The 26813-nt window shown below is 46.3% G+C and overlaps 3 protein-coding genes across 4 annotated transcripts in view; 2 read left to right on the forward strand and 1 right to left on the reverse strand.

The window, feature by feature from the left end:
* zbtb2b (zinc finger and BTB domain containing 2b) lies at positions 1 to 15830 on the reverse strand. Of its 2 annotated transcripts, none has more exons than XM_061813099.1 (3): positions 15699 to 15830; positions 5500 to 5680; positions 1 to 4286 (listed from the first exon to the last, which is right to left on the reverse strand). In XM_061813099.1, the coding sequence occupies exons 2-3, from the start codon at positions 5670 to 5672 to the stop codon at positions 2951 to 2953; spliced, it is 1509 nt and encodes a 502-aa protein (XP_061669083.1). In that variant the 5' UTR covers positions 5673 to 5680; positions 15699 to 15830; the 3' UTR covers positions 1 to 2950. The 2 variants fall into 2 exon arrangements, with proteins under 2 accessions (XP_061669083.1, XP_061669082.1); XM_061813098.1 differs by lacking the exon at positions 15699 to 15830 and adding an exon at positions 10403 to 10676.
* Positions 14923 to 22923, forward strand: armt1 (acidic residue methyltransferase 1). The gene is made up of 6 exons (XM_061813100.1): positions 14923 to 15030; positions 15356 to 15461; positions 15724 to 15965; positions 16054 to 16219; positions 17101 to 22290; positions 22857 to 22923. The coding sequence occupies exons 1-5, from the start codon at positions 14972 to 14974 to the stop codon at positions 17887 to 17889; spliced, it is 1362 nt and encodes a 453-aa protein (XP_061669084.1). The 5' UTR covers positions 14923 to 14971; the 3' UTR covers positions 17890 to 22290; positions 22857 to 22923.
* esr1 (estrogen receptor 1) overlaps positions 22373 to 26813 on the forward strand; it is a 12453-nt gene continuing 8012 nt past the window's right edge. The window contains exons 1-4 of the mRNA XM_061813097.1: positions 22373 to 23273; positions 23789 to 24021; positions 25699 to 25815; positions 26579 to 26760. Coding sequence (XP_061669081.1) covers positions 22846 to 23273; positions 23789 to 24021; positions 25699 to 25815; positions 26579 to 26760 — 960 coding nt within the window. The 5' untranslated portion in view covers positions 22373 to 22845. The remainder of the gene's footprint in view (positions 23274 to 23788; positions 24022 to 25698; positions 25816 to 26578; positions 26761 to 26813) is intronic.

Genomic DNA, 26813 nt, shown 5'->3' on the forward strand with positions numbered 1-26813 from the left:
TGTTATCAAAAGACATTTTATTGTTTGCTCTTCACTTAAAAAAAAAAGCTATTGATAAAAGTAAAGGAAGGGGGGAAAAGTCACATTCCTGAGAGCACATATCAATCACAGTAGATGTCAGACGAGCTTTATGAGGGAACATCAGCATGTGTTACTCAAGTATTATGGGATGAATCCGTCCTGCCTCCCGAACATAATAGGACACACACACACACATACACACAGGACGGTGTCAAACTGTGTCATCTTCCTGAGATAGTCACATGTACACACACCCACTAGGCAGTGAATGACTTGGAAAAAAAAACAATATTCCCAACAAATATTCCAAATGATGTTCCTGCGAACGACACAGACGTGTGCTGATGTTGGTGTACAGGAGCGCAGTCAAACAGCGCCATCTAGCCGCAAAACCGGGCCAACTGCAACAACACACCCACGTCTATCTTTGGAACTTTGATGGAGAACAAATATTCCAAACATTTTTGTTCTAGATGAGGAGAACATTGGTTTAGCGAGTGGAACCATATGTATAGCGGGGGAAAATATTATTCAAACAAAAGCATGTACTTCCAAGTTTCATCTTTTTTTTTTTTTAAGTATCCACGAATCAAATTTTGGATGAAACAAACACATTTTGTCATAAAAATGGGGAAAAAATACGACCTTAAAACCAACCATTTTTGTTTTTAAAAAAAAATATGTAAAAAAAAAAAGCTTGACTTTTGCAGTTTTTAAAAAAAGAATATCTACAAATGTTTGCTGTATTCACATAAAAAATGGAAGCCTTCAACAACAGCTATCTTATCAACCTGTAACTACAATTATTACAAATTCTTAATTCATTTAAGGCTACAGTTAAAACTATCTGTCTCACCCATCCCCAATACATGTTGACCTGCAAAATCAAATGCATTTCTACTCGGAAAGCTACATTTTTTTTTAAATCACAATAAACTCTCTGTATAGTATACCGCTGTGTATAAAATTAGAAATATTTATATTGAAAAGGGGGTGAATTCAAGTTTTCATTCATGCTTTTACTTTCTTCTTTGTCCATACTTTAATGCGGAAAGTCAAGGGTGCTTTCCATTGGTGGATGCCATCATCATTTGTGCAAATTGTGTTCGCTTAATTTTGCCGATCGCCGAAGACGAAATGGAAGGTGTCAAGAGCACAGATTGTCTCGGCTGTGTCTTTGTGGAATTTAGCTTTTTTTGTTTTGAACGGGTCTTCCTGCAGCGAAGCAGAACCAGGTTGTACGTATTGGCCTCACGACTACACGCCTACCCCCACAAGTTGGGCCCCTTGCTTCCTGTTAGAATGCCAACATCCTCACCGCAGCAGAAGTCAGGTGCCACACGTCTTTTGAGCCCTTATTCGATAAAGCTACTAGTGTGCCGATTTGTCCAAGCACTAGAATTCTCCGTCTTCACTAGTTAAGACAATTCTGTGCAGTCGCAGAACGACTGTCTTACTAGTGACTTTTTTTCCCCCTTCCAGTTATGGATGACATTTCTACCCACTAGTAGAAAACTACAGCACAGAAGTAGCACAATTACATATTACTTGTGAGGGAGAACTGTGTACTACTTGACATCTGCCTGATAATATGCTTAGTGACATTAGAACATTCTACCAATTGATATCTAGCGAAAAGGGTCACAAACCTTTTCAAAACAGACTGCTCGGGTACCGAGTCATGCGAAGGGCGACCATGGATTTCTTAAAAATTGCATTTAATAATTAATAATCAATACTAAGCCTATGTTATTTCTTTTCATAATTATTAATGGCAATGTAGGAAACAAATAAATAAGCAATGTATTCCATCCATCCATTTTCTTTACCGCTTATCCTCACGAGGGTCGCGGGGAGTGCTGGAGCCTATCCCAGCTGTCAACAGGCAGGAGGCGGGGTGCACCCTGAACCGGGCGCCAGCCAATCGCAGGGCACCTAGAGACAAACAGCCGCACTCACAATCACACCTAGGGGCAATTTAGAGAGTCCAATTAATGTTGCATGTTTTTGGGATGTAGGAAGAAACCGGAGTGCCCGGAGGAAACCCACGCAGGCACGGGGAGAACGTGCAAACTCCACACAGGCGGGGTTCGGGATTGAACCCAGTCTGATGGTCTGAGCAGTCCCAGTGCTGAAAAGTCTACTTGTGATTAATGCGCATGCGCGTATATTTTGTAAACTTCCAGCCAGTCTGAAACATCCCCATCCATGCTTCAACATGTGCCGTCCGACAACTAGTCGCTGAGCGTTCACGTTCGCTATGGACGTCTCAAAAAGACAAACACAGCGAACGTACATATATGTGTACATCTTTTTATCAGCTTTTGTTTAAAGGTTAGGTTATAACGTATGTTAGCTCCCTCAATATAGAAGAAGGGGAACTATGAGACCGGGTGTAAGTGTCTGCTACGTACCCAGAGTTCCTCTGTTGGTAACCCATACATCACAAGGAGACTTTTCAGCACGGGGGAGCGCTCAGACCGTCACATCGGGACCTCAGAACTGTGAGGCCAACGCTCTTACCAGCTGATCCACCGTGCCGCCCAATGTATTATTTCTATAAATTCAACGTCCCATCACTAGTGAGCTAGTTTGAGAACAGGCCCACCTTGAGGGATGTTGACCCTTGACCTAGTAAAATAGTCGCACACAGTTGTAGCGTCACTCGTAAGACATCTGTTCTATTAGTGTGCCCAGGTCGTCGTTTTGAGAGGAAATAAAGCATTCCTGTAAATGGACAAATCAGTGCACTATTGGTGAGATGAGAAAAGACGGCGGTTATTTCCACTCATTCTATCCGAGCCAACGTGAATGGAACACAAAAAGGTTGTTCGCTCTCCCACAAAAAAAAAAAAAAAAAAACCCTGACTGACATCTGATAGCTTAGTCATGAGTTATAATTTAGGATGAAAATTGGCAGCTTTGGCGGCTACTCCACCAGGATGTCCTCAGCCTTTATGGCTTCGAGTGGCGTGCCCGAGTTGGACAGGTCGGAGCCGTCGTCTTTGGAGAGCTCGTCGTGCGGGAGCATCAGGGCGGCGCCCCCCTGGAGCCCCGCCAGGCCCCCCTGCGTGAAGCACAGGTGCTTGATGACCTCGTTGGGGCTGGAGAAGGTGGTGGCGCAAATGTTACACTTGTAGGGCTTGGACGTGGCCAGGAACATGGCCTCCATTTGGCTGCTGTCGTCACCGGCCGCGCACAGCTCCATGCTCTGGCGGTCCACCAGCGTGTAGGCGTCGGCGCCCTGGTTGAGGCACACGTGGCGGGCGGCCTGGTTGGCGCGGCAGAAGCTCTTGCCGCAGGCGCTGCACTTGAACGGCTTGCCCGTGTGGATGTACATATGCTCGCGCCAGTGGCTCTTCTGGATGAACTTGCGGCCGCACGTGCAGCACTCGTATTTGCGCCGCTTCAGCTCACGGTCCAGGTCGCCGTTCTCCAGGTTGTCGATGTCGGCGATGTCCGAGGGCGGCGGCGTGTCTGCCTGCGAGTTTGAGCCGCCCGCGCCCCAGCCGGACGCGGATACCTCGGCGCGGGGGGAGTCAGAGTTGTTGCCGGAAGCGTGCGTCTGCTCGCCGTCGCTGATTATCTCCACAGCGGCGACGCCACTCGCCTTCAGGAGCCCCTCGGCCTCCGGCGCGCTCTGTTCGGCGACCGTAACGGGCGAGGGGACGTTGTGGTTCTCCACAGCCTGGGCGTGCTGCAGGAGGTGCTCCCTCAGCAGGCTCCTCTGGTTGAAGCGACTCCTGCACAGGTGGCAGGAGTAGTGCTTCCGGAAGGATGAGCTTCTCTTCATGATGCTGGGCTTCACGTGCAAAATGGCGTTGGCGAAGGTGCCTCCTTCCACGCTTGTTGACTCCGAAGCGGTCTCCTCGGCGGCAGGCTGGACGCCGCTCGTGGACGCCTCCGCCTCCGGAGGGGAGGCCGCCGCCTTGGCCCCCGGCGCCAGGGACGGGTACTGGGCCTCCGACCCCAGCGTCTCCATGTCGACGGGCGAGGAGAGCGCCAAGTGGCTCGAGAGCGCCGCCTGCTGGTCGGCGATTTGAATGCCGTAGAGGGAGGTGGAAAGGTTGATGCTCTGCTCGGGGTGCGCGTAGACCGACTGGCTGGCCTCCTGCAGCAGGGGGTAGGCGTGCAGGAAGCGGACGCCCTGCTCCAGACGCGTGGGGTCGATCAGCTGCGGGGCCAGCTTGCCGGTGTACATCAGGTTGAGCAGATAGCTGAATATGTCGGGCTGGATGTCGGTCGCTTTCAGACGCACGCAGTCACTGAAACGACAGAAGCCGTTAGCTCCTTTCTACTGGAGCTCTCGTTGACAAAACATCAAAAAATACAAATCATCCCTCCAAACTACAGTGAATACTCAGTTCTCGAACGAAAATTGGTACCCAAATGCCTGCGACAAAACCCGAGCTGATCAGCTGATCCACGACACGCGTTGTTATTGTGTATAACGGAGATGTGGGAACAAATCGGTTCTCGAACCGCCTTCTGGAAGGGATTGTGGTCGAGAACCGAGGTTATACTGCACTTCTTACTTTGAGGTTATGTAGCATAGTAGCTACATCAGAAAGGATATCATGTCACACGTTTATATTATGAAATGCTCTCGTACAGTTTCTGCATACGTTTAGCCACTGCTTTCCAAAATTGGTAAAAATTATTAATTTGTATTTTCTATTTATTCCATCACATGATAAAATTGATCACTGATGGTGTAGTGGTACACGCGCCTGCCTTTGGTGTGGGCAGCATGGGATCAATTCCCGCTCAGTGACGGTGTCGATATCTGCCCTGCGACCAGTTCAGGGTACAGTCCGCCTTTCGCCTGAAGCTAGCCGGGATAGGCTCCAGCTTTTCCGCAACCTTTGTGAGCATAAGCAGCTTGGATAATGACATCCATCCATCTGTCTTTTTTCTTCACCGCTTATCCTCAAGAGGGTTGCTGGAGCCTATCGCAGTTGTCAACGGGCAGGAGGCGGGGTACACCCTGAACTGGTTGCCAGCCAATTGCAGGGCACATGGAGATAAACACCTGCACTCACGATCACACCTAGGGGCAATTTAGAGTGTCCTAATTCAATTTGAATGTTTTTAGGATGCGGGAGGGAACCAGAGTGGCCGGAGAAAACCCACGCAGGCACGGGGAGAACATGCAAACTCCACACAGACGGGTCTGGGATTGAACCTGGGACCTCATAACTGTGAGGCCAATGCTTTACTAGCTGATCCACCGTGCCGCCGGATAATGACATGACATGATAAAATTGATTTATTGCAAAAATAGGAGTAGCCAATCAGGCAGCATGGTGGCGCAACTGGTGAGAGCGTGGGCTGCGACAGTTCTGAGGACCGGGGTCGGGTCAAATCCCAGCCACCCCGGATAGGCTCCGGCTTTCCCGCAACCCTTGTGAGGATAAGCGGCTTGGATAATGACATGACATGATCAAATTGATTTGCCGACCATACTGCGTACTGTACCTGTCCTGGTGAATAAAGAGCATTCTAAAGTAGTTTGAGAAGGACGCGAGCACAGCCTTGTGGGCCTTGAAGAACACATCCCCGATGGCCACAGTGCAGTCGCACAGGAAGCCAAATTCTCTCTGAGCGTTGAGCTGCTGCAGCAGGATAAGACCGTGGTTGGCCAACTCCATTCTTCAACCTGCACACAAGCACGCACGTACATACGAGTCAGTTTCCTGTCTCCGACGAGACCGGAGGCGACAGCGACCGCACGGCGCGCGGCGATGATGACTTTTAAAGGCTTGGAAGCCGAACAACAAGAGAGTAACAGCTAAGCAAATGCCTTCTGTAATGAGCATTAAAACTGTTTTTGCAAAAACAGTCGGCTCATTGTGAATGTTTGATTTCCCGAGCGGTGTCTCTCTCTCATATGATTAGTGTGGTCGAGCGCCTGGCCCACCGGGACGCTTTGACATAACCCTCCTGTTATGTAGCTGCTCAAATAGACCCATTTAAAAGTTAAAGAAAGAAAGAGAAAAAGAGTTGACATTTTTTTTCCCCCAGAGTAAACGGAACTTAAAACAAAATATACATAAAAATGAAAAGCGCAGGGATGAAAAATGATGACATTTCTCATTGTGTGTAACGTTTTTGATGTCTGGTTACTTAACATGTTTTTGTACCGACAAGTGCACTGCGTAACATTTATTAGATCATGTCATGAAAAGAATAAGAGACCATCCGGCGTTATCAAAAGCTTCAATGCAGCCTTTCAAATTCAATCAATCAATCAATCAATATTTATCTTTTTTTTTTCTAAGAGGAATGAGAAATGTCTGAATTGACCTTTTTAATAGCCAAATGTACACATTGGGGTTGTTTAATTTTCTGTCCAGGAATGCAAGTAACATTTTAGAAAATTAAAAATACTTACATTAAATTAAATAAGAAAAACACTTAAGAATCTGTTTACCGGCATAAAAATCTATTTTATAATATATATATAAAATATAATAATAATATAAAATAATTTAAATTATGGCAGCTGTGCATAAACCATATATTTCCTGGTACTATAATATTTATATTAAGGATTACAATTATCTATCAATCTTTTGTTGTTTCCCTATACTGAAGGTTGTTTCAGGTTTCCGTCAATTTATTTAAGTCAACGCTGGGTCAAAATCATACCAAAAAGATTGTCCATAAGTACATTCCTACTATTGTATGTTCTGTTTCGGGCCACCGTAGACAAAACAGGATGGACGTGAGGCAACACGCGTGGACGGGATTGGTAAACGTGGCGGGCCGTGATTGAATGGCCAGATTATTAAACAGTCGAAAAATGTAAAAGGGGCAGTCGCGGATGAGATGTAGAAACCTCGTTAGATAGAGTAAAACGCATGATGAAAGATTTACCCATGTTGAGAAATCGACATAAAATACTGAGCCCATCAGTTCCAAGTACGTTATATGGTTATGTCAGCACTTCGCCACGGTCAGGAAGAGGACCAACTAACCAAAGCCTTTCAGTCCAAAAGAAGTTTGCACATGCGGGACTCTGTTTCTGCAATCAAGACTCCGGGTCGTCTGAAGTCAATCTCAGGGGACGCACAAGAGCGCGGCGACTTCTCCCGTTGACCAATCGGGACAAGTTGCCGTTGACCCCCGGAGGTCACTGGAGGAGTGGGACGGCTTGGGGCCATCACATGATCGGGGCAGTGGGCGTTGGCCCACATTCCTGGTGCAGAACTGGTTCTACCCCCCGACCCCCTCCTCCCCTTCTCGCTGGGAAGGATGAAGGATGGCGGCCCGGCACTTTCTCCATTCGGAAAGGCAAAACGAGATGGATGATAACCGGCAGTGTAAAACTGCGTTCCTGCCATGTTGGAAAGTGCAGCTATCAGCTATCTAAAATCATCATCAACGGAGCCTCGTACCAGAAGTATCTACGTTTCACATAAAAAAACATATTTTCACACAAATGCTTTGCTATGTCAACGATTTTAAAAAATGGCTATGTGGCTTGTTTTTTTGGGTTTGTTTTTTGCCAAAGATGGATTCAAAACAATTGTTTTCGGCCTTATATTTACTTTACAGTGGAAATTGAAACTCAAGCTCAGGGTGGTATTGTTTAAAAATATAGCATTGTAGTAATACTTTTAGTAAAAACAGGTGCAGTAGTAATAAAAGTCCTAGTCGTATCAGTTTTAGTCGTACTAGTAGTAGATGCGGTAATGGCACTAGTAACAATGAGAGATTTGACGGAATAGTATTACTGGAAACAGTAGCCCAAGTAGTAGTCGCTGCAGTGGTGGAAGAAGTAGTAGCAGCAATAATAGTTGTAGTAACAACATGAGGAGGAAAATTTGTTGTAGCAGCAGTACCAGTAATAGAAGTAGTTGCAGAAGTGTAGTATTATGAGTACGGTAATTCCCGGCCTACAAAGCGTACCTGGTTATAAGCCTCACACAGTAAATTTGTAAAGGAAATACCATTTGGTACATACATAAGCCGCAGCTGTGTAAAACCCGCAAGTGCCCACATTGAAACATGAGATATTTACAAAGAAAGACGGTACACAGAGAGTTTACCACTAATGCTACCACCGCGCTAACGGGCCTGGTAAAAAAGAAAAAACATACTGGTAAAAATCACTGAGACACGGCAGTAACACGCTAGCGAGGGCCGGACCGGTAAGTCACTTCCTCGGCACATATAGAAAAAAAAATCCACAAATAAGCCCCATCCCTGAGAAGGGTTGCGTCAGGAAGGGCATCCGGCGTAAAAATTGTGCCAAACATATGTGCGTTCATCTGAGATGACACGCTGTGGCGACCCCGAAAGGGACAAGCCGAAAGAAACTTACTTTTACTGCAATAACCGAAAGGTTGAAAGCGAGTGAAAAAAGTTGCAGTTTATAGCCCAGAAATGACGGTAATAGTACGAGGAGGAGTAGTGTCAGTCTGGCAGTAGTTGCAAAAGTAGTGGTAAGAAGTTGTCATGGCCGAAGTTGGAGAAACAGCAGTAGTAGTCATAGTAATGTTTTCATTTTGCTATTGTGACCAGCAGTCTTCATTCACATAGTACGTATAATATCCCCATGAAGGGTATTCAAACGGTTTCTTGCGCTACTGCCACTCAGTGGCCTGGCATGCACACTTCAGTTGTTTTTTTTCCCCACACTTTCTGACAACAGGAAAACAACATTGATCACAATTGATTATTTACTGTACAGCTCAAGTAGACGGCATTAGGTAATCGTTATAAACCGGCGACTTATTGTACACAACATCCCATCTCGCCATCTGCCTCCACCAGATGGTTGCACACCCACAGTGCGGTGCCGCTACCCTCAGGTCGCACCCTCCCCTTTAAATGGGGGGGGGGGGGTTCCCTCTTGTTTGTTCATGTGGTTTTAAAAAACATTTTAAAAGGGACCTTTTTGGCACCACAAATATAAATAGTCTTTTGAGCGTGACTGGAGTCTTCCCCACTTGACTTGACACCTCAGTAACTACACGTGGGTGAGCTACTTGAAACTAAACTGTGGGGGGGGCGAATAATAAAATCTGCAATGAGAAACTTAGTCGGCTGTAGTAAAACGTGGTGAGAGCAACAAAATTTCACAGTCTTGAAGTTTTGTCGCGGTTTTCACAGCAAGGTAGCGTACGGCAGCCGAATCGGTGCGTTCAAACACGGGTGCGTCCACCCGTATGATTAGGTACGTGGCATTGCGCGTGGTATTCTACAAAAGTCTAAGGGTTGTGAACCCGGGCCAGGTCAGATTTGCTAAATTCCAATCTGCTATGGCCACAAACCTGCCCGACATCCCACCTTCATTTGTTTTGTCACATACTGTAATCTCTCATATAAAACACGCACTCAAATATAATGCCACCACAAACCAGGAAAACTCATGCTCAATACCATCTGCACTGCGGCACTTTAACCCTTCAAGCGATGGATTGCACATAAGCAGTTCAGCAAGACATGTAGACAAACAGCAGTATTGACCGTCATATTCTTTATCCTCTGCATAGAATGAGTAACATTAGCGCTGTACTGATGAGCCAATGAGGAGTTGAAACATTTCAACTAACAGGGTACTGTCCCGAGGTGGGCATTGCTCAGTAATTTTGTGTGTTTTTATGTCTGAAAAGTATTGCAGGTGCTGCTGCATCAAAATGAGTTCCCTTTTTTGTCGGGTTACATTAAAATACACAATTATGTATCCCTCTTTTGTTGTGGCTGAATATTTAAATCTTAACCAGACATCCCCAAAATGTTACGTGCTTCTCTTTCATGCATGTGACAATGAAAACATATAATAACACGAAAAACTTCTGATCGCATATGCAAACTCCACTCCAATGTCCTGATATATTTTAAACTCTCATATAGATTTTTTTAACCCATTCAATTAGAATTCGCAAATCCCCAAAATGCAAATAGTTTAGTTTAGAGGAGACTCGGGTCTTTTTTTTTGGGGGGGGGGGTAAGACAATTGTTTCCATGCGTTTTAGCGCCGCCCCTGCTGGGAGGCAGACACGTGGAGCACACTTCCGTCCGACTTTTAAACTTCTCCCCACCGACAACAGCCGTCGAGTGTGCGGGCAGCAGCAGGTGACGGCCGCTAACGCGGTCAGAAATGGAAGGAGAAACACGATTAGACGGGACGAGGACCGCCGTCGCGCCCGCCTGCCGCCGCCGTCGCCTCCTCCTCCCGGTTTGCTAAAAGCTAGCCCGAGAAACGGACGTGCGCGCACGCGCGGCTAGCACGCTCACGTCCGTCCGCGCACGCGAGGGGGATGGGGGGGCTTGTTCGCGACCGCGAACTTCTCCCGTTTGCCCGACGCTCGCCCAAATAAGAACCAAAATAACGGCGACTGCCGCCCCCCGGGTGTCGCCGAGCCGTTACCTTCGCCGCCGCTCGTCCGCCTTAAATGGTTGGTCGCCGCGACGGCACCGCCGAACGTTTCCGTGCTTGTTTTGTCACCGGGCGGCGACACGTCCGTCCTCTCCGGGCTCCCAGCAGCTTTGTCGGCTGCTGCGCTCGGTGGCGGAGAGGGTCGTCGGTTGTTTTCCGGTGAGGGGGTTTTACGTTACAATCACATGACTGTGGCGAAGGAGCCCAGCCAAACGCAACCGTTGCAAGGATCCGTTGGCCAAGGGGGCGGTCGCGTTAACGTTAATTCCCCCCCCCCCCACACACACCCCCCCTCCGACCCCGTCCCCCTCCTACACACGCACGCCACCAGCACAAGCGCTGTCCTTTTTGTTGTTTTAAAACCGCCGTTGGAGCCCCCCCCCCCCAAAAAAAAAGCCCCGCGGAGACGAGGCGACGAGTTTAGCCAGCGCGGCTACACGCTAACGGCTAGCTCTGTCGCCGACTCATTCATTGAACGACAACGTGCCACTGTTTGTTTTTAATGCTCAATTAAAGGTCGCGTTTACATTCCTGAAAGGGCGCCGTACGTTCAACAGTCGTATATCACTTTAAAAAATTGCTTCCTATGTAAATATATTTGATAGCTCAATCCAATAAGACGAATATAGGTTCAATTTGCAAATTGTTAGTGAAACCTCTCTTTAAATAAAAATGGAAGCCCAATTGAAGAAGTTGCTAACACCTGAAATTAGCCTGCTATTTCGTGTTTTCATATACCACAAATATCTCCTCTGAAGAAAAAAAATTGTGATAATAGTAAATGATAAAATCTGTCATCTTAAGACCACCCCAAAATTCATTCATTAAATAAGTATAATCATCCCAATAATCAACTACAACTCTGTAGTAAACTCACTTTTGAGAAACTCGAACTGAGGCCTCACCAAATGTTTATCATTGGCACAGTTTAATTACAAGCTCATTTTAAGACATCCATCCATCCATTTTCTTTTGCCGCTTATCCTCATGATGTTCACGGGGAGAGCTGGAGCCCATCCCGGCTGTCAAAGGGCAGGAGGCGGGGTAGGCCCTGAAGTGGTTGCCGGCCAATCGCAGGGCCCATCGAGAAAAACAATCGCACTTACAATCACACCTAGGGGCAATTTAGAGTCTCCGATTAACGTATATTTTTGGGATGTGGGAGGAAACCGGAGAGCCGGGAGAAAACCCATACAGGTACGGGGAGAAAATGCAAACTCCGCATTAGTTGGACGCTCTAAATTGCCCCTCGGTGTGATTGTAAGTGCGATTGTTTGTCTTGTCTTATGTACCCGGGGATTGACTGGGAACCAGTTCAGTGTACCTCCTGCCCAATGACAGCTGGGTTTGGCTCCAGGACTCCTGCGACCCTCGTGAGGATAAGCGGCTAAGGAAGGGTGGGTTCCGTCCTGAAGGGCGTCCAGACAAATCATGAGTGACACTCTGCTGAGTGTTGATCAGACAAGCCGAAAGCCGTAACATTATCCCCACGTGCCTATCACTTTGAATTATAAATGTTATTGATAACGTCTGTATAATCAAATTGCCAACAGACACAGAATGCATCTGAATCCAAGTCATCCAGTTTAACAACCCTTCATTCTGTTTTGACAAGCTTCTGTAAAGTATGTACATGTACCACTTGCAGTTAAGTGTTTAATCGGGATAAAAAATGTAATTAGTCTCGCTGTAAAAGCATTGGAAAAAGTCTACTTACATATAGAGTTGTTTTCTGGTTACATGCTGATTTTTCTTGCAATAATTTCATGATTTTATAACCCTTGTCTTTTCAAATTACATGCATACAAACGTACAAAAACCATGTACCACATTCATCATGGTCAGGTCTTTTTCCTAATTGGTTGTCAGTTTCTGTCATGTCACAGTTCATCCATTCACTTTCTGTGCCACTTATCCTCACGAGGGTGCTGGAGCCTATCCCAGCTGTGAACGGGCAGGAGGCGGGGTACACCTTGAACTGGTTGCCAGCCAATCGCAGGGCACATGGAGACAGACAACAGTCGCACTCACAATCACACCTGGGGGCAATTTAGAGTGACCCCGGATTGGTCGCCTTTCAATCAGAGGCCAAATGGCCTAAAAGACAACCATTCACACCATCAACGAGTGGCAACTGACCTAAATATTGAACAGGTTCAACTATATCGACTGTTCACCCCAAGTGTTTTCTGAGCACATCTCTGGGGGGCGGGGGGAATATTAGTCTCAATTCGTTATCTCATCACACCATCCTCCACGAGACAGTCGCATAGGATAATATTTAGAGGCGTCCTACAATGGGGCCTTTTCTTACTTTGGTCACAAGGGGCAGAAAGTTCCCAAATTTGTCTCAATTGTCGGTACGTGCATACTCCGCTTCAGGCCTCTGGGCAAGAGCAATTGATCCAGTCCTTCATGCAATCTGACAAATAAGACCTCAGAGGAACTGTTATTTAAACAAAAACAAAACCAAACTACGGGGCACACTGATAAAGCGTTGGCCTCACAGTTCTGAGGACTCGGGTTCAATCCCGGCCCCGCCTGTGTGGAGTTTGCATACTCCCACATTCCAAAAACATGCAACATTAATCAGACACTCAAAATTTCCCATAGGTGTTATTGTGAGTGCAGCTGTTTGTCTCAATGTGCCCTGCGATTGGCTGGCGACCGGTTCAGGGTGTACCCCGCCTCCTGCCTGTTGACAGCTAGGATCGGCTCCAGCGCTCCCCGCGACCCTCGTGAGGATAAGCAGCAAAGAAAATGGATGGATGGAAAACAAAACGACAAATTCTGCTTAAGTTTTGTTTCCATTACTGCATATTTGTTCATAAATTTAGTCTGGCCCTCACAGGATCTCACATTGAAATCTCGCCCCCCCCCCCCAACCCCCCCAGCTCCACAAGCACTTAAGTCATGCGTCGTCATCACAGGCCGCCATTGATTGGCGTTATTCTCTTGCAAAACAGTGGGCCATTCAGCCCCAGGACGGGGAGTCCACAGGACGCGGGGGCCGCAGCCGCTTGCGCGGCGGCCAGGAAAAGGAGACGTGGGAGATAGAGGGACCGTCCTGTCAAGCGGGGCCCTGTTGTTTGTCCTATCAACAAACAATATCTGATGGCGCCCGTGACTTGGAGGTCAGCGATGGTGAGGGGGGTTGGGGGGGGGGGTTCAAAATCTTGGACAAACTAATGCGTCGGTGGAGCACCGCGATACATTTTAATGGATGCAGCACAAAAGAGCTTGTTTACGTATGCCGGCGGCCTCCCGGCAGGTAGCCGAAGCGGTCACACCCGCCGAATCTTGGGACTGTACCACTATTTAATTGATTTCTGCTCCTGCTATAAAACAACAGAAGAGAGAAATGAGATATCAGGGTACAGGCGGGCGACATCAGGCTGACGTCCGCAACTGTGGGACAGAACCACTTTTTTTGCCGCGGATGCAACCGGGTCAATGCCAAAAGCATGTTCCGGAACACCTGTTTAAACAGGGCCTTTCACGTTAAAACATCGCCTTTCGCCCCCCCATTCCGCGTCCTTTGGAAACCGGAGTGGTGAGTCACTCCGCTCTCGGTTGGGGGAAAAAAAAAAAAAACAACAAACAGATCCAGCCAGGCTGGAGCCCGGTGGGGGGAAGGGAGGCCCGGCCCGGCCCGGCGGCGGCTGAACACCGGAGGTGGACGCAGCTGGACTCCCACACGAGAGGCCCCCCTGACATCCTGACAATGGGCCGCCATGTTCCCATAGTGACGGCGCCAGAATCAATTGATATGCCTATATTTTCTAGACAAGCACGGTAGCCCGAGGCCAATCGCTTGGTCACGCAGAGACGCTCGGGAGCGACGAGGGACGTCCCACATGAATCGCCCTCTTCTTCAACGGATGATTTGTTTACCATGGTTGGCTTTATTTGGAACTTTTACAAAAACACCCAAGTTACACAGCATAACAACATACTAATACATCACGTCTATTTGTGACGTACAACACATCTATTTGTGTGTTTCACTCGTTGAGTTTCAAGCCTCATCCCCCCCCCCCAAAAAAAAAAGAAAGTGGGGGGGGAGCATTACCCCACCTTCTTTCTTTCCCGCCAAAAATGCCCCGGGGCTTTGAAATCTGCAGCTTCCTGATAGGCCCACCCCGCGTTTCCTTGGCAACCGTTGCCACGGAGAACCCTGGATGGTGCAGGATGTGGGCCACAAATGTATACGAATTGCGTCACGTTTACCAAGTGACTATAACTTATGTAATCATGTCAAATACAAAAAAAACCCCAAAAATACGTGTAAAAACGTTGAGACGGTCGTTGTGTCGGTGGCCGCTAGGTGACAGCAATGCACCGTTTAAAAAAAACAAAAAACAATTCTATTCAACATTTCAATTTAGTACAAAAACAGGTTAATTACTGCCGTTCTATTTTTATACGGACTATATAATTCACGATAAACAACATGTTAGTCATCATTTCTGAATTATTGGCTTTAACAAAAAAAGCCTACGTTTCCGGTTGGAAGAGTTCAATAAAGTTGTATTTTGAAGGAGGAAGCCTCCTACAATCATGGCGGCCCAACAGACCGGCGACGTAGTTCCTCCTTCCCTGTCAGCCAAAGTAATCGGGTATGTTGACAGTTTATTTTGAAAAGTCGTCGTGATTCTGAACTGTGTTTAAAAAAAAAATAACGTGTTTATTAACTAGTAATTAATGTAGGGGGGTCGAACAAGAAGTAGCTTTTAGCATTTAGCTGTCAGTGTTGCATCACACGTCTGAGCGTGAGGATCTCTCCGATTCCAGTCCAAATATTTGCATTACGAATTGCACAAATGTGTTGCTAAACTGCTCGTAAAAACCCAGCTGAATGTGTTGCGAAGTAGAAGTTAGCCAGGCTAGTTAGGACTGGAGTTAGCCTTTCAAAGCAATGGTTGTGCATCTTCTTCCCTGTAGGTCGTTTGCTTACTTGACTGTAAGAGACAGATTGCCCACCATCCTCACTAAAGTCATAGACACAATCCATCGCAACAAAACCAAGTTTTTGGAAGAATATGGGGAGGTAAGGCGAGGAGCACTACTCTAATAATGTGTTTATTTGGCTTTGCTGTGAAATAGTTTTAGCCAGGCAAACCTTACATGAACCTCTCTAAACTTTGAAGGCACGTTCAACATTTCAGTCCAATAATTCAACTAAAACATTTCCCGGTTCAATTAAAATTTGTATTTAAGCAGTCCCTTTCATTAGAACCTTTGGAGTTCTTTGTTAAATCCTTGTGTGGTATTGTGTAAATCTGACCTGGTTTGTGTCCTGCCGACGTCAGGAGGGAATCCAAGCAGAGAAGCAAGCCATTTCCCTGCTGTCCAAGCTGAGGAACGAGCTGCAAACGGACAAACCGATACTCGCCCTGACCGACGGCCTGGAGGATGCTGACTCCTGGAACCGGTACCTGCAGAGACAACGGGAGCCGCATGGGGACCAGGATTCGGTCAGCTGGTTCAAGTCCCCGTGGCTGTATGTGGAGTGCTATATGTACCGCAGGATACGGGAGGCCCTCTGGCTCAAGTGAGAAACATGTACATTTTCACATATTCCAGTGTATTATGACGCAGATGACATTTATTTCTATAATAATAGATGTTGTCGTTTCCAGCCCTCCCATCAGCGGCTATGACGTCTTCAACGAGGGGAAGACTCAGAGCTTCTTCGAGTCTCAACAGGCCATAATGGCTTTATGCACATCCTTTGAGGGTTTCAACAAGAACATGGAAGACATGTCTGAAAATCACCTTCAGGAATATTTTAACAAACTGCTGCAGGTCAGTACGTTCTCTGAATAGCATTTCACAGGAACCCAGATGTACTTTAATACATCGGGTACTCTTAAAAACCTGGGGATATTTGGATTTCCGGATGAATCTAAAATGCACTCTGACCTTTACGGGTGAACCTAATTTGACTGTCTTTTGAATAAAAACATTTTAGACAGGGTTTATCGGTAGAGTACAATTCCCCCCAAAAAACACACCTGAGGTCTGGGAGGCACACCAAACAGCCATTCAGACCTTCTTTTGTTAATAAGTTATAAACATGGTCCAAAATTGGACCAAAGGATGTCTGGTTGGTTATATTGTTTTTTTCATTTGTGCAAATAAGTTAAAACGAAAAAAAATATTCCATAAAAATAATCATGAAAGTAATCGAGACTGGACAATATGGATAATAAATATATATACACGCATTTTTTACTGTATTGCCCAGCCTAGTCTCGGCTTTTAAAGCGTTGGCCTCACAGTTCTGAGGTCCTGGGTTCAATCCGGGACACACCTTTGTGGAGTTTGCCTGTGTGGGTTTCCTCCGGGCACTCCGGTTTCCTCCCACATCCCAAAAACATGCAACATTAATATTGGACACTCTAAATTGCCCCTAGGTGTGATTGTGAGTGCGGCTGTTGTCTGTCTCCATGTGCCCTGCGATTGGCTGGCGACCAGTTCAGGGTGTACCCCGCCTCCAGCCTGTTGACAGCTGGGTTAGGCTCCGGCACTCGCCGCGACTCTCGTGAGCATAAGCGGCAAAGAAAATGGATGAATGGATGCCCAGCCGAGTTCTGTATCTACTAAACCTAACCATAACTTGCAAACATTGGTAAATTATTACAGTTATTGCAAATCTTTGACTACGCTTGCTTGACTCTTTCAAGGTTTCCGTCTGGGGAAACAAATGTGATCTGTCCATCTCTGCCGGCGTGGACAATTCACAGAAGAGCAGCCCCGTCGACTCTCTGGCCGCCCTGCAGACGTTCATCTTGGTGGACGACTCCAACGCCGTGTGGTCGACGCTCACGTCCGCCCGGCGACAGAGACAGTCGGGGAAAAAGGACTCCACCCGAGTGGACTTTGTTCTGGATAACGCCGGCTTTGAGCTGGTCACCGACTTGGTCTTGGCCGATTTCCTGGTGTCCTCAGGTCTGGCCCGCGAGGTCCGCTTCCACGGCAAATCCTTCCCGTGGTTCGTCTCCGACGTCACGGCCGAGGATTTTCGTTGGACAGTCCGGCAGACCATGGCGGCCAATCATAGGTGGATGTCTCAGAGAGGGGTGCGGTGGCAGCATTACATGAAAGAGGGCACGTGGTCCTATCACGACCATCCCTTCTGGACGCAGCCAAACGAGTTCCGCGACATGGCGGCCGACGCTCCGGACCTGTACGCGACTCTGCAGGCAGCAGACTTGGTGCTGTTTAAAGGCGACCTCAACTACAGGAGGTTGACAGGAGATCGAGACTGGGACCACACGGTGGGCTTTGACGCCGCGCTTCGGGGATTTGGGCCAGCACCACTGTGCAGCTTGAGGACTCTTAAGGCTAACGTTCAAGTGGGTCTGCAGCCAGGCCAAGGGAGTAAGCTGAGCTCTCAAGAGCCAGATTGGATGACATGCGGAAAGTACGCCGTCATTCAGTTCTGCGGGCCAAACTCTGATCAGCAGGAATGATCTCAGAAGAATATGAAAGATTAACAATTGTATTAAAGCCATCGCATGATTGGGTCGTTGTCACTTTGTAATGTTTTATTGAGGAAATTACTAGATTTATAAATTTCTCTCAGGATGTCAGTTTGTAACCTGCCTAGAGAAGATATGTTTTTTTCCCACAAATTAAAACACTTCCCATATTTCGTCCGAAATCAGTGCATAATTTGTATTTTTGATTTTCAATTGGTAGTTAACAATTCGAAATGAAAGCAACTTTTTTTTTTTTAATCAAACACAAAATAGATAAAAATACCATTTTTTTTCACAATTCAATTGTAGCATCCATACATAACAATAATATGTGGGCAATATATAATAGAGCATTAGTAATAATAGTAATCTGATCTCATTTCACTTTCAATGTGGATGCAGAGTTTTGTCATTCACCTGACAACCATTGGAATTGGACCGACCCAGAACATTAGCGTTGATCAAAAATTCTGTCTTGTGGGCTGGTTTTTCTTCTTGTATTTTTGGTCATTTTTTTCCTGCTTGAAATTGTATTTAAAAAAAAAAAAAGTCAATCACTTTATTTTTTAGTTCCAATTTAAAATGGAAAGAAATCAAACAGAGATTTTAGTAACATGATTAAAAAACTTTGGTCAAAAATATGTTGGAGCGTGCGATTGTTGATCTTCTTATCTTGCTGAAGTACAACTGAGGTGCGATAATGTTGTTTTGTCTGCAGCAGTCTGACACATTTGTTCAAATTTGCATGAAAACACTTAAATAGTATTTGCATTTTGGGGGGGGGGGGGGGGCTGGCTTTGTAAAGGTAATAGCGCCAAAGGTAAAGCCTTTGGTCAGGGTTATATAAAAACTATTGTAAAAGTTTTCATCAAATTTAGTGCCGAATTAAAAGCACTGTAAAATAAATCAAGATAAAGTCATGGTAATGTAATTTGAGCGCAAACAATACATTTCAATGAAACACGTCCCCATTTTTTTTGTTTGAGGGAAAAAATGCATAATGTTTTGGATAAAAAAAATAAAAAAAAAAAATCACCCTAATGACAGCTTCTGACGCAAGGACACAATCATTGATTAACTGAAGTAGTCGCAGGCTCATTGCCATGTAGATAGGTTATTAAAGTGCATTTCAAAATACAGCTATCAAATTTGTGCAGTTTTAATGTTTACAAGTGATGAAATCAAAAGTAAGATTTCGGCATTCGATTTTAATTTACTACAGGAAGATAGAGCAAATCCCCATTAGATTTTACAATGATTTTCTACAAAAACTAAAGTACTAATTTAGTTTAAAAAACATTTTTGGATTACTTCAGGGCCGCAACTATACATTATTTTAATGATTGATTCATTCTTAAATCAATGAATTGGATGACTTAAAAAAAAAAAAAATTCCACATCCCTGAATTCAAAAGGAGGACAGGACATGTTTTTATGTTGAGAGTGCAGTAAATGCAAAACCATTAACTGATCTGTCTGAAAATGTTGATCATTGTTTTTCAAAAGCAACACAAATGTCTTCATTTGATTCAGCTTTCACGAATGAGTACAGAAATCGTAACATATTTACGGTCGAGGGGCTGAAATTCTGAGGATTTGTACAATTTTATATAAAAATCTTTAACATCATATTTACACGTGAAATTTATGAAGGGCAATGTTTTTTTTTCTTCTAAACTATTGCTGATGTTTAGTAGCACAAAAATGCTAGCAATATGTCAACGATTTGAAATTTTGGTAGATTTTTACAACAGTCTTAGAAGTTGATACACACGATTTGCCTTCGCGGGCCGCATAATATCTTGCGACGGGCCACATCTGGTACCACGGGCCTTGAGTTTGACACCTGTGAACGAGATCATCAATTTGTTGCCCATGAATTGATCACTTGTTGATTGCTAGATTGGTTCACTAAGTACCCAAATTGGAGCCCTGTCGTTTGCGTCAAAGCTGCTCAGCCTAAGTTAGCCTAGCTTAGACCACTAACGACAAAAGCGTCTGTTTTCTAATATTTACTGAGGAGGAAAACATCAAATGCTAGTATCTACACGTCCGGCAAAACCTACGTATCGTATACAACGAGGATAGTGAGTACTCATAAGAAGTTGTGGGAGTGGAAACGTCAACTTAAACTTGCTTATCAGCTAGCTAGTATTCCTTAGCTTAGCTTGACAACAACGAGACGCGTTTGTGATCAATTCGTGGATGTTAAAGAAACGTCAAACGCGAGTCACTTCGCAACTCGTACGACAAGGGACGTGAGGACTTATAGGAAATTTAACAAGTTTTATCTTCGTACATCTTAGCACCCAAATTGTTGCCTTATTGTCCGTGTTGAAGCTGCGCGGCCCGAGTTAGCCTAGCGTGCTAACAACATTACGTATGAAGAGTACACATCGAGGATCAAACATCAAATGTGGATTCAAGAAAAGGTTGATGGACGTTGTGAGGGAGGACATGAGGACAGTGGGTGTTAGAGAGGAGGATGCACGAGATAGGCGACCCCTAAAGGGCCAAGCCGAAAGAAAAAAAGATTGTTTCACAAGAAAGGGTGGCAAAATGTGTCTTTAAAGTGATCCCCCGGTGTGATTTTTGTGCATTTCCCTCTTAAATTCTGGTGAGAGCATGTTGACCCATGTTGCTACTACATGTAGAAGAGATTATGAACTTTCACTACTGTTTGTCCTTGTCGCGCAATCACCCAAACACGAGGGGCCAACATTCGGAATTTATACGACATGAACTGGATGCAATGAAGGCAACACTCCACACTCGTATTTTTTTTCCCATTGTATGATCAAAATGGGCAGCACGGTGGAGCAGCTGGTAAAGCGTTGGCATCACACTTCTGAGGACCCGGGTTCGATCCCGGCCCCGCCTGTGTGGAGTTTGCATGTTCTCCCCGTTCCGGCGTGGGTTTTCTCCGGGCACTCCGGTTTCCTCCCACGTCCCAAAAACATGCAACATTAATTGGACACTTTAAATTGCCCCTAGGTCCGAGCACTCCCCGCGACCCTCGTGAGGATAACCGGCAAAAGAAAATGGATGGATGGATGATCAAAATGCATGTCTGCACACTGCAAGCCATGACTATCATTTGAGACTCCTGGCAAGATCATATCCTTCTAATAAATGTTGTTGGTTTTTTTTGCCATCAAAGAAAGAGCTGCGGAGACGCTTACTCACTGTTGTTATTTACACGCGTGAAATATGGCCTCTAATATCGGCCTCATTTGCATCCAAATTCGCTTTTACCGAAGCGGCCCGTTTTGACGTGAACAAGACAAAACCGCACGAGTGTTAGGGAGCCAAACGGGGAGGTGAAAACGTGACGACGTTGCACAAATGCGCCATTAATATTCACCGGTTGTGTTGTAACGCTCACATTACAGTTGACACGTTGACCTCCGGATTATTCTAGGTCAGGTTAGACTCTTACTTTGTACCCCCGCAAAAACCCGCTGTAGATCCAAACGTGCATGACAATGCTAAAGGAGCTTTAAGTGGGCCCAAATAAGCCAATTAGGTGATTTAGTTGGCTCCCTGTATTTTCTTGCAATCTAATACGACTTAATTTTGTCCCCCTCCGGGGAAATGCAATGAAATATATATATCATCATCAGGGCTACTTGTTTTCCACTTGACCTGACATGTTCTGAAAATGGGGCTGTTTACTCAAGAAAGAGATGGGAAAATGAAGCCTCTGCCAAATGTTGAGCTCTTCCTCCCCTCGCTGGAGGTCTGCAGTTGCTTTTAAGCCTCGCATCCGAACGACGCAGCTGACAGGTAAGCCATGCACATCGACCTTTTAATTCAAGAAGCAGGATTGTTTTGTGCTGGTAATCTCTTGCAGGGGTTGATGTAGCGGCCGCATCGCAGCTTGTCTCTGGTTTTCTGCATCGCAAGGCTTTTTCTTTACCTTGACTTGTGGTCCCGAAACATGCAAGGACTTCTCACACGTGCACATTTAAGTCTTCTATTTGCATTGATAGTCTAATCCTTTAGTCTGCTGTATTGTAAAATATCCACCAGTTGCCACCGGGGCGTCGTTATTTTGCCAAATCAAAACTGTATTAATGTCATGAAATGATGACATAGAAAGTAGTCAGTATCTGTTTGATCCCATCATTGCGAGTGGATTGTGTAATTACTGGCTGCCGAAATGAGATTTGACCTCCTGCGTTGTTTGCCGTGTTATGGTGACCTGGCGCTCAAATGAACCGCCTCCATCGATTTGACTGCATCTTTGATTTTGTTTATTCTCTCTCTTTTTTTTTTTCCCTCCTCCCCACTATTTCCACTTTGCCCAGTCGAGTCCAGCTGAATGAGCGCAACTCGGCGGGATGAGCGAAACGAGCCGAGCGGCAGAGAGGACGGCTGTCGTTTAAAGAGGTGAGAGCCGCGTGTTGTCCTGTCGTCGCTTTCAGGCCGTGTTGTCTCGACGCCCCCGGCCCCCATCTGGGCTGTGATTTGATTTACTGGAGCCTCAGGTGTGTTCAATAACGCGGCTCGTACGTCATGACGAAGATCCCCCGAAATGAACCCATGAATATTCTGTGAGCGTCTCACAAGATGAAGCCTTTCCCGCGTAACGGAAAGGCAGAGGAAGAGGTGGAGATGATGTAGTGCGTGTGGGACGGGACAGTTAAGTTCTACGGGAAGCACTACATCAATTTAGTCAAACTTTGGGTATTTTTCTTCCTGACTAGCCATCCCTCCTACAGGTGAGAGGAAAGACGGGTGGGAACAAGGTTGGGAGTTGTCTTTTGGAGGAAATCTTTTCCAGAAGCAGGAAAATAACGAGTATCACATCTGGATGTGTGGAAGAGACGGTTGAATGGGAGAGAGAGCGCCACTCGTTCCTGCCCCCCCAGCCCCCCACCTCCTCTCCCCGCGAAGGGGAGAGCAAGTCTAAATCATGTTGCTTATCAGTGCTGTTGTGCTGTGATGTTGCTCAGGCAGAGCCCGGCAAAGAGCAGGAAGCCTTGCGGATCGCCGCCCAGACCCGGCATCGGCCCGGCCGCCCCAGAGCTGGAGAACCTGTCCCCGTCGCCCCCGCCTCGCGCCCCTCTCAGCGGGATGTACCCCGAAGAGAGCCGGGGGTCCGGTGGGGTCGCCACAGTGGACTTCCTGGAGGGGACGTACGACTACGCCTCCCCGACTCCCGCCCAGACGCCGCTTTACAGCCACCCCATGCCGGGCTACTACGCAGCCCCCCTGGACACCCACGGATCGCCCTCGGACGGCAGCCTACAGTCGTTGGGCAGCGGGCCCACCAGCCCCCTTGTGTTTGTACCCACCAGCCCCCGACTCAGCCCCTTCATGCACCCCCCCGGCCATCACTATCTGGAAACTACTTCAACTCCCATCTACAGGTGAGACGCAACCCTCTTCAACTTTCATTGTCTCTCAACTTCTTTGTCTATTTCAGCATATATTGGCTGGGAAGTGACCCCCCCCCCTCCCCCTACTCCCACCCCCTAAACGCGTATTGTCGTTTGCCGATTATGCAACTCGAACCAACCAATACAACGGCTTTCGGGAAATTATCTTGTTAGCTGAAGGACGGCTTGCAAAAAAAAAAAAAAAAAAAGCTATTGTAAACAGCGAGTGACCCCGGCCGTTGTCCACAAACACTAATTATGTGACAGCGTTGTTATTTTAATCTTTGACTACATTCGAAACATGGCCACTATCACCGTGGACGGGATCAAAATGCTTTTTTAATTCCAGAGATTAAGCACTTTGCCGGGGACCTTGAGCCGGGAACCACACGTAAGAGCCAAATCGTTCCATGTCTGTAGAACTGAATCGTAAAAAGATGCCCTTTTGACCGGATGCACCCGTGTGGCGAGTACCTGAAGAAACCCACCTAGGTACCTTGTGGCAGGTCCGGCGAGACGGTCAGTCAGCAGCAGGCGACCAGGGACGACCAGTGCGGCACGAGCGAGGAGGCGTACGTCCTGGGGGGCTCGGAGGCAGCAGCCGCTGCCGCCATCGGGGTGTTTGAGATGGCCAAGGAGACGCGCTTCTGTGCCGTGTGCAGCGACTACGCCTCCGGCTACCACTACGGGGTGTGGTCCTGCGAGGGATGCAAGGCCTTCTTTAAGAGGAGCATCCAAGGTAGACACAACTTTCTGCAAACAAAAAATCCACATTTAACCATGAGTAAGCCATGGAAGTTGTACTTTGAGTGTAAAAAATGAACCAAAGGTGAAATCTTGAATAGGATTTTTTTTCATGTTTTTGCAAATCCGTGTTGTGTCGCGACAGCACGCACGACAAACGGGGTAAGGCTTCATTTCGACGGAAGTTTCAACAGCAATCGTAGCCACGTGGTTGCCTCTTTTAGTCATTAAAATGAAAATCTTTAGACTGGGTTTTACACTACATAATTAAAGTGATACAATTCAGACATTTTGCTCTCAAGTAAAACGAATCGATTATGAATCATAATCATAACGCTTGGAATCTAATATCTTCAGAACGGAATCAGGCTTCTTCCAAATGTGCGAGTGCAGCGTGAATGCGTACATGCCTCACTGATCTTCCCAAACAAATACAACAAAAATCCACTCTGAATCTAAACTACAGCAAAAACATAGACCAGGAGTCACCGGCCTTTTCTGAAACTGAAAGCTACGTCCTTGGTACCGATGAATGTGAAGGTAGGTTTTTTTTTTTTTTTACCTTTGATTTTTATGACGATCTACGTGAAGACACCAGTCACGTGAACAATTTGTCAAAATAGTTTTCCACAATGGCTTAACAACTTTGTAAATATAGAATGCGACCCATTATTTCGATATATCTCTGCCAAAATGATTTTGAGTTTTCACTTTTACAGCATTCCTAGGAAATCACAATGACCCATCACTGGTGAGCTACTTTACAACAGGCCCACGGTCTATTTATCCCATCCTTTGGGGCTACCCGCTGCACCAATATTGATCAGCCCTGATACTGACTTGTTAAAAATGGACTAAAAAGTTGACAATCAATGAAGTCAATGAAAGCAAGACTCAGTACTAGAAAGTATCAGTACCGACTACTTAACTTTTTGCACCTAAATGGTAACTGAAAGTGTAACTTAAACCGTCATCTATAAAGTACAAAATTTTGAACAGTTTAGTTCTCTTTTCTTTATTTTCTATAGGAAAAATCCAGCGGCCTGGGACTTTGTCACTGAAACATTTGTGGGCATAGCCTAGCAACAAGCCCCCTTGGGACCGTGAGACAGGGATCAGATATCCAATCAGCATGTAAATTCACATTCATAACATCACTTCCTACTGAAGTATGACTTATCCAAGTCAGTAGTTTGTCTGGAAAGGGTCCCCCTTTTCGAAAGAAAGGTGACCCGTTGAAAGACGGTGATTAATTGTGTCCGTACCCCGAGAGGCTCACGGAAGCGTTGAACCTGGAGAGCGAAAACAACAAGATAAACAGAAGCTCAGCCGCCCTCCCGCTCCCAAAAAAGAAGCAAAAGCAAAAATGTTGGTCCAACTTACTTTGCGCGTCCAACCTCTCTCGGGTTTTGTGTTCCGACAGACCAAAAGCTCCATCTGCGCTGCGTGGCTTAGTCATGTTTGTGACGCTACGCTGATGCAAAGGACGGTCAGAGGAACCAATAGTCTCCATGGCGATGACAAAGCCAAGGATGCCACCTTTTAATTTCCTCCATCACGGATCCATTTAAAACGGGAATGGAGTGTTCCTGGACACTAAATAACCTCCACGTGAACACTGGAGCAGGGCCCCTTCGAGTCTGTAATAAGATTCTCAAACCTCCATTTTCAGGTCACAACGACTACGTGTGCCCGGCAACCAATCAGTGCACTATTGACAGGAATCGCAGGAAGAGCTGCCAAGCGTGCCGACTAAGGAAGTGTTACGAAGTGGGCATGATGAAAGGAGGTGGGCAGGAACACCCAAGTATTCTTCTTAGTCTTCTTCTTCTTTTTTTTTTTTTTTTTTTTTTTAAATCTATTAACTCCATTATAACTCCATTAGGTTCACTCAATGCTTAGTTAGGAGGAGAGGCTCTTATTGTGAAAGCCACAAATATGTGCATTCACTGGCATTCTCGAGGCTAAGTTTAACTTTAACCTTGAAGTGATTTCCTCTTAAGGAGTACGAGGACTGATTAGTGCACACCCACACTTTTTGTTTTCATACTTCTTGGATCACATACGCATCAACTATGTGCTGCTAGCCTGCTGCCTTCTAAGTCAAGACCAAGTCACCCAGTCTCCATCTACCATGTTTACTCATTTATCGGATTCATTTACTTCTAAACGCACACATATTGAGTATTAGCCTTCGTACAGATTTGGATTATTTTCCTGGTTAACTACAATACATTACAATATATTTCGTATGAATCTAGAGGTGAACACAAACAGAAAATTGCATGCACGCAACACTGTAGTGGTGAGCACAGCGGGTCGACTGGAAGGCCGTCTCCACGAAACTTAACCGCTTTCGTACCGTGCGGCGAAGTCGTTTATAGCAGCCAGTAAGACTCCAGCCGGTGGCAGCCGGTAAGACTCCTTCTTTCACTGTATTTGAGACCGTTTGTGTGCCTCGGTAGGTGCTCCTGTTTTGCTTAGCCACGGCGTCTGGCGTATTATTAGAAGGACCGCCATTTGCTTCGGTATGACGCTACTGTTTCCACAAGGTGTGCGCAAAGACCGCGGTCGCGTAATACGCCGTGACAAGCGGCGGACCACCGGCGCCATGGAGAAGCTGACCAAGGAGATGGAGCACAGAAAGGCAGCCCCCCAGGAAGTGCGGAAGCAGAGCGGGTGCGGGATCGCCGGTGGGGGAAGAACCTCGGTAACGGACATCCCTCCTGACCAGGTTCTGAATCACGCAGAGGCAAAATCTGAAAAAATAAAGAAGTCTATAAACGG

The sequence above is a fragment of the Syngnathoides biaculeatus genome, chromosome 23 (genome assembly GCF_019802595.1).
Source record: "Syngnathoides biaculeatus isolate LvHL_M chromosome 23, ASM1980259v1, whole genome shotgun sequence".
Classification (NCBI taxonomy): Eukaryota; Metazoa; Chordata; class Actinopteri; order Syngnathiformes; family Syngnathidae; genus Syngnathoides; species Syngnathoides biaculeatus.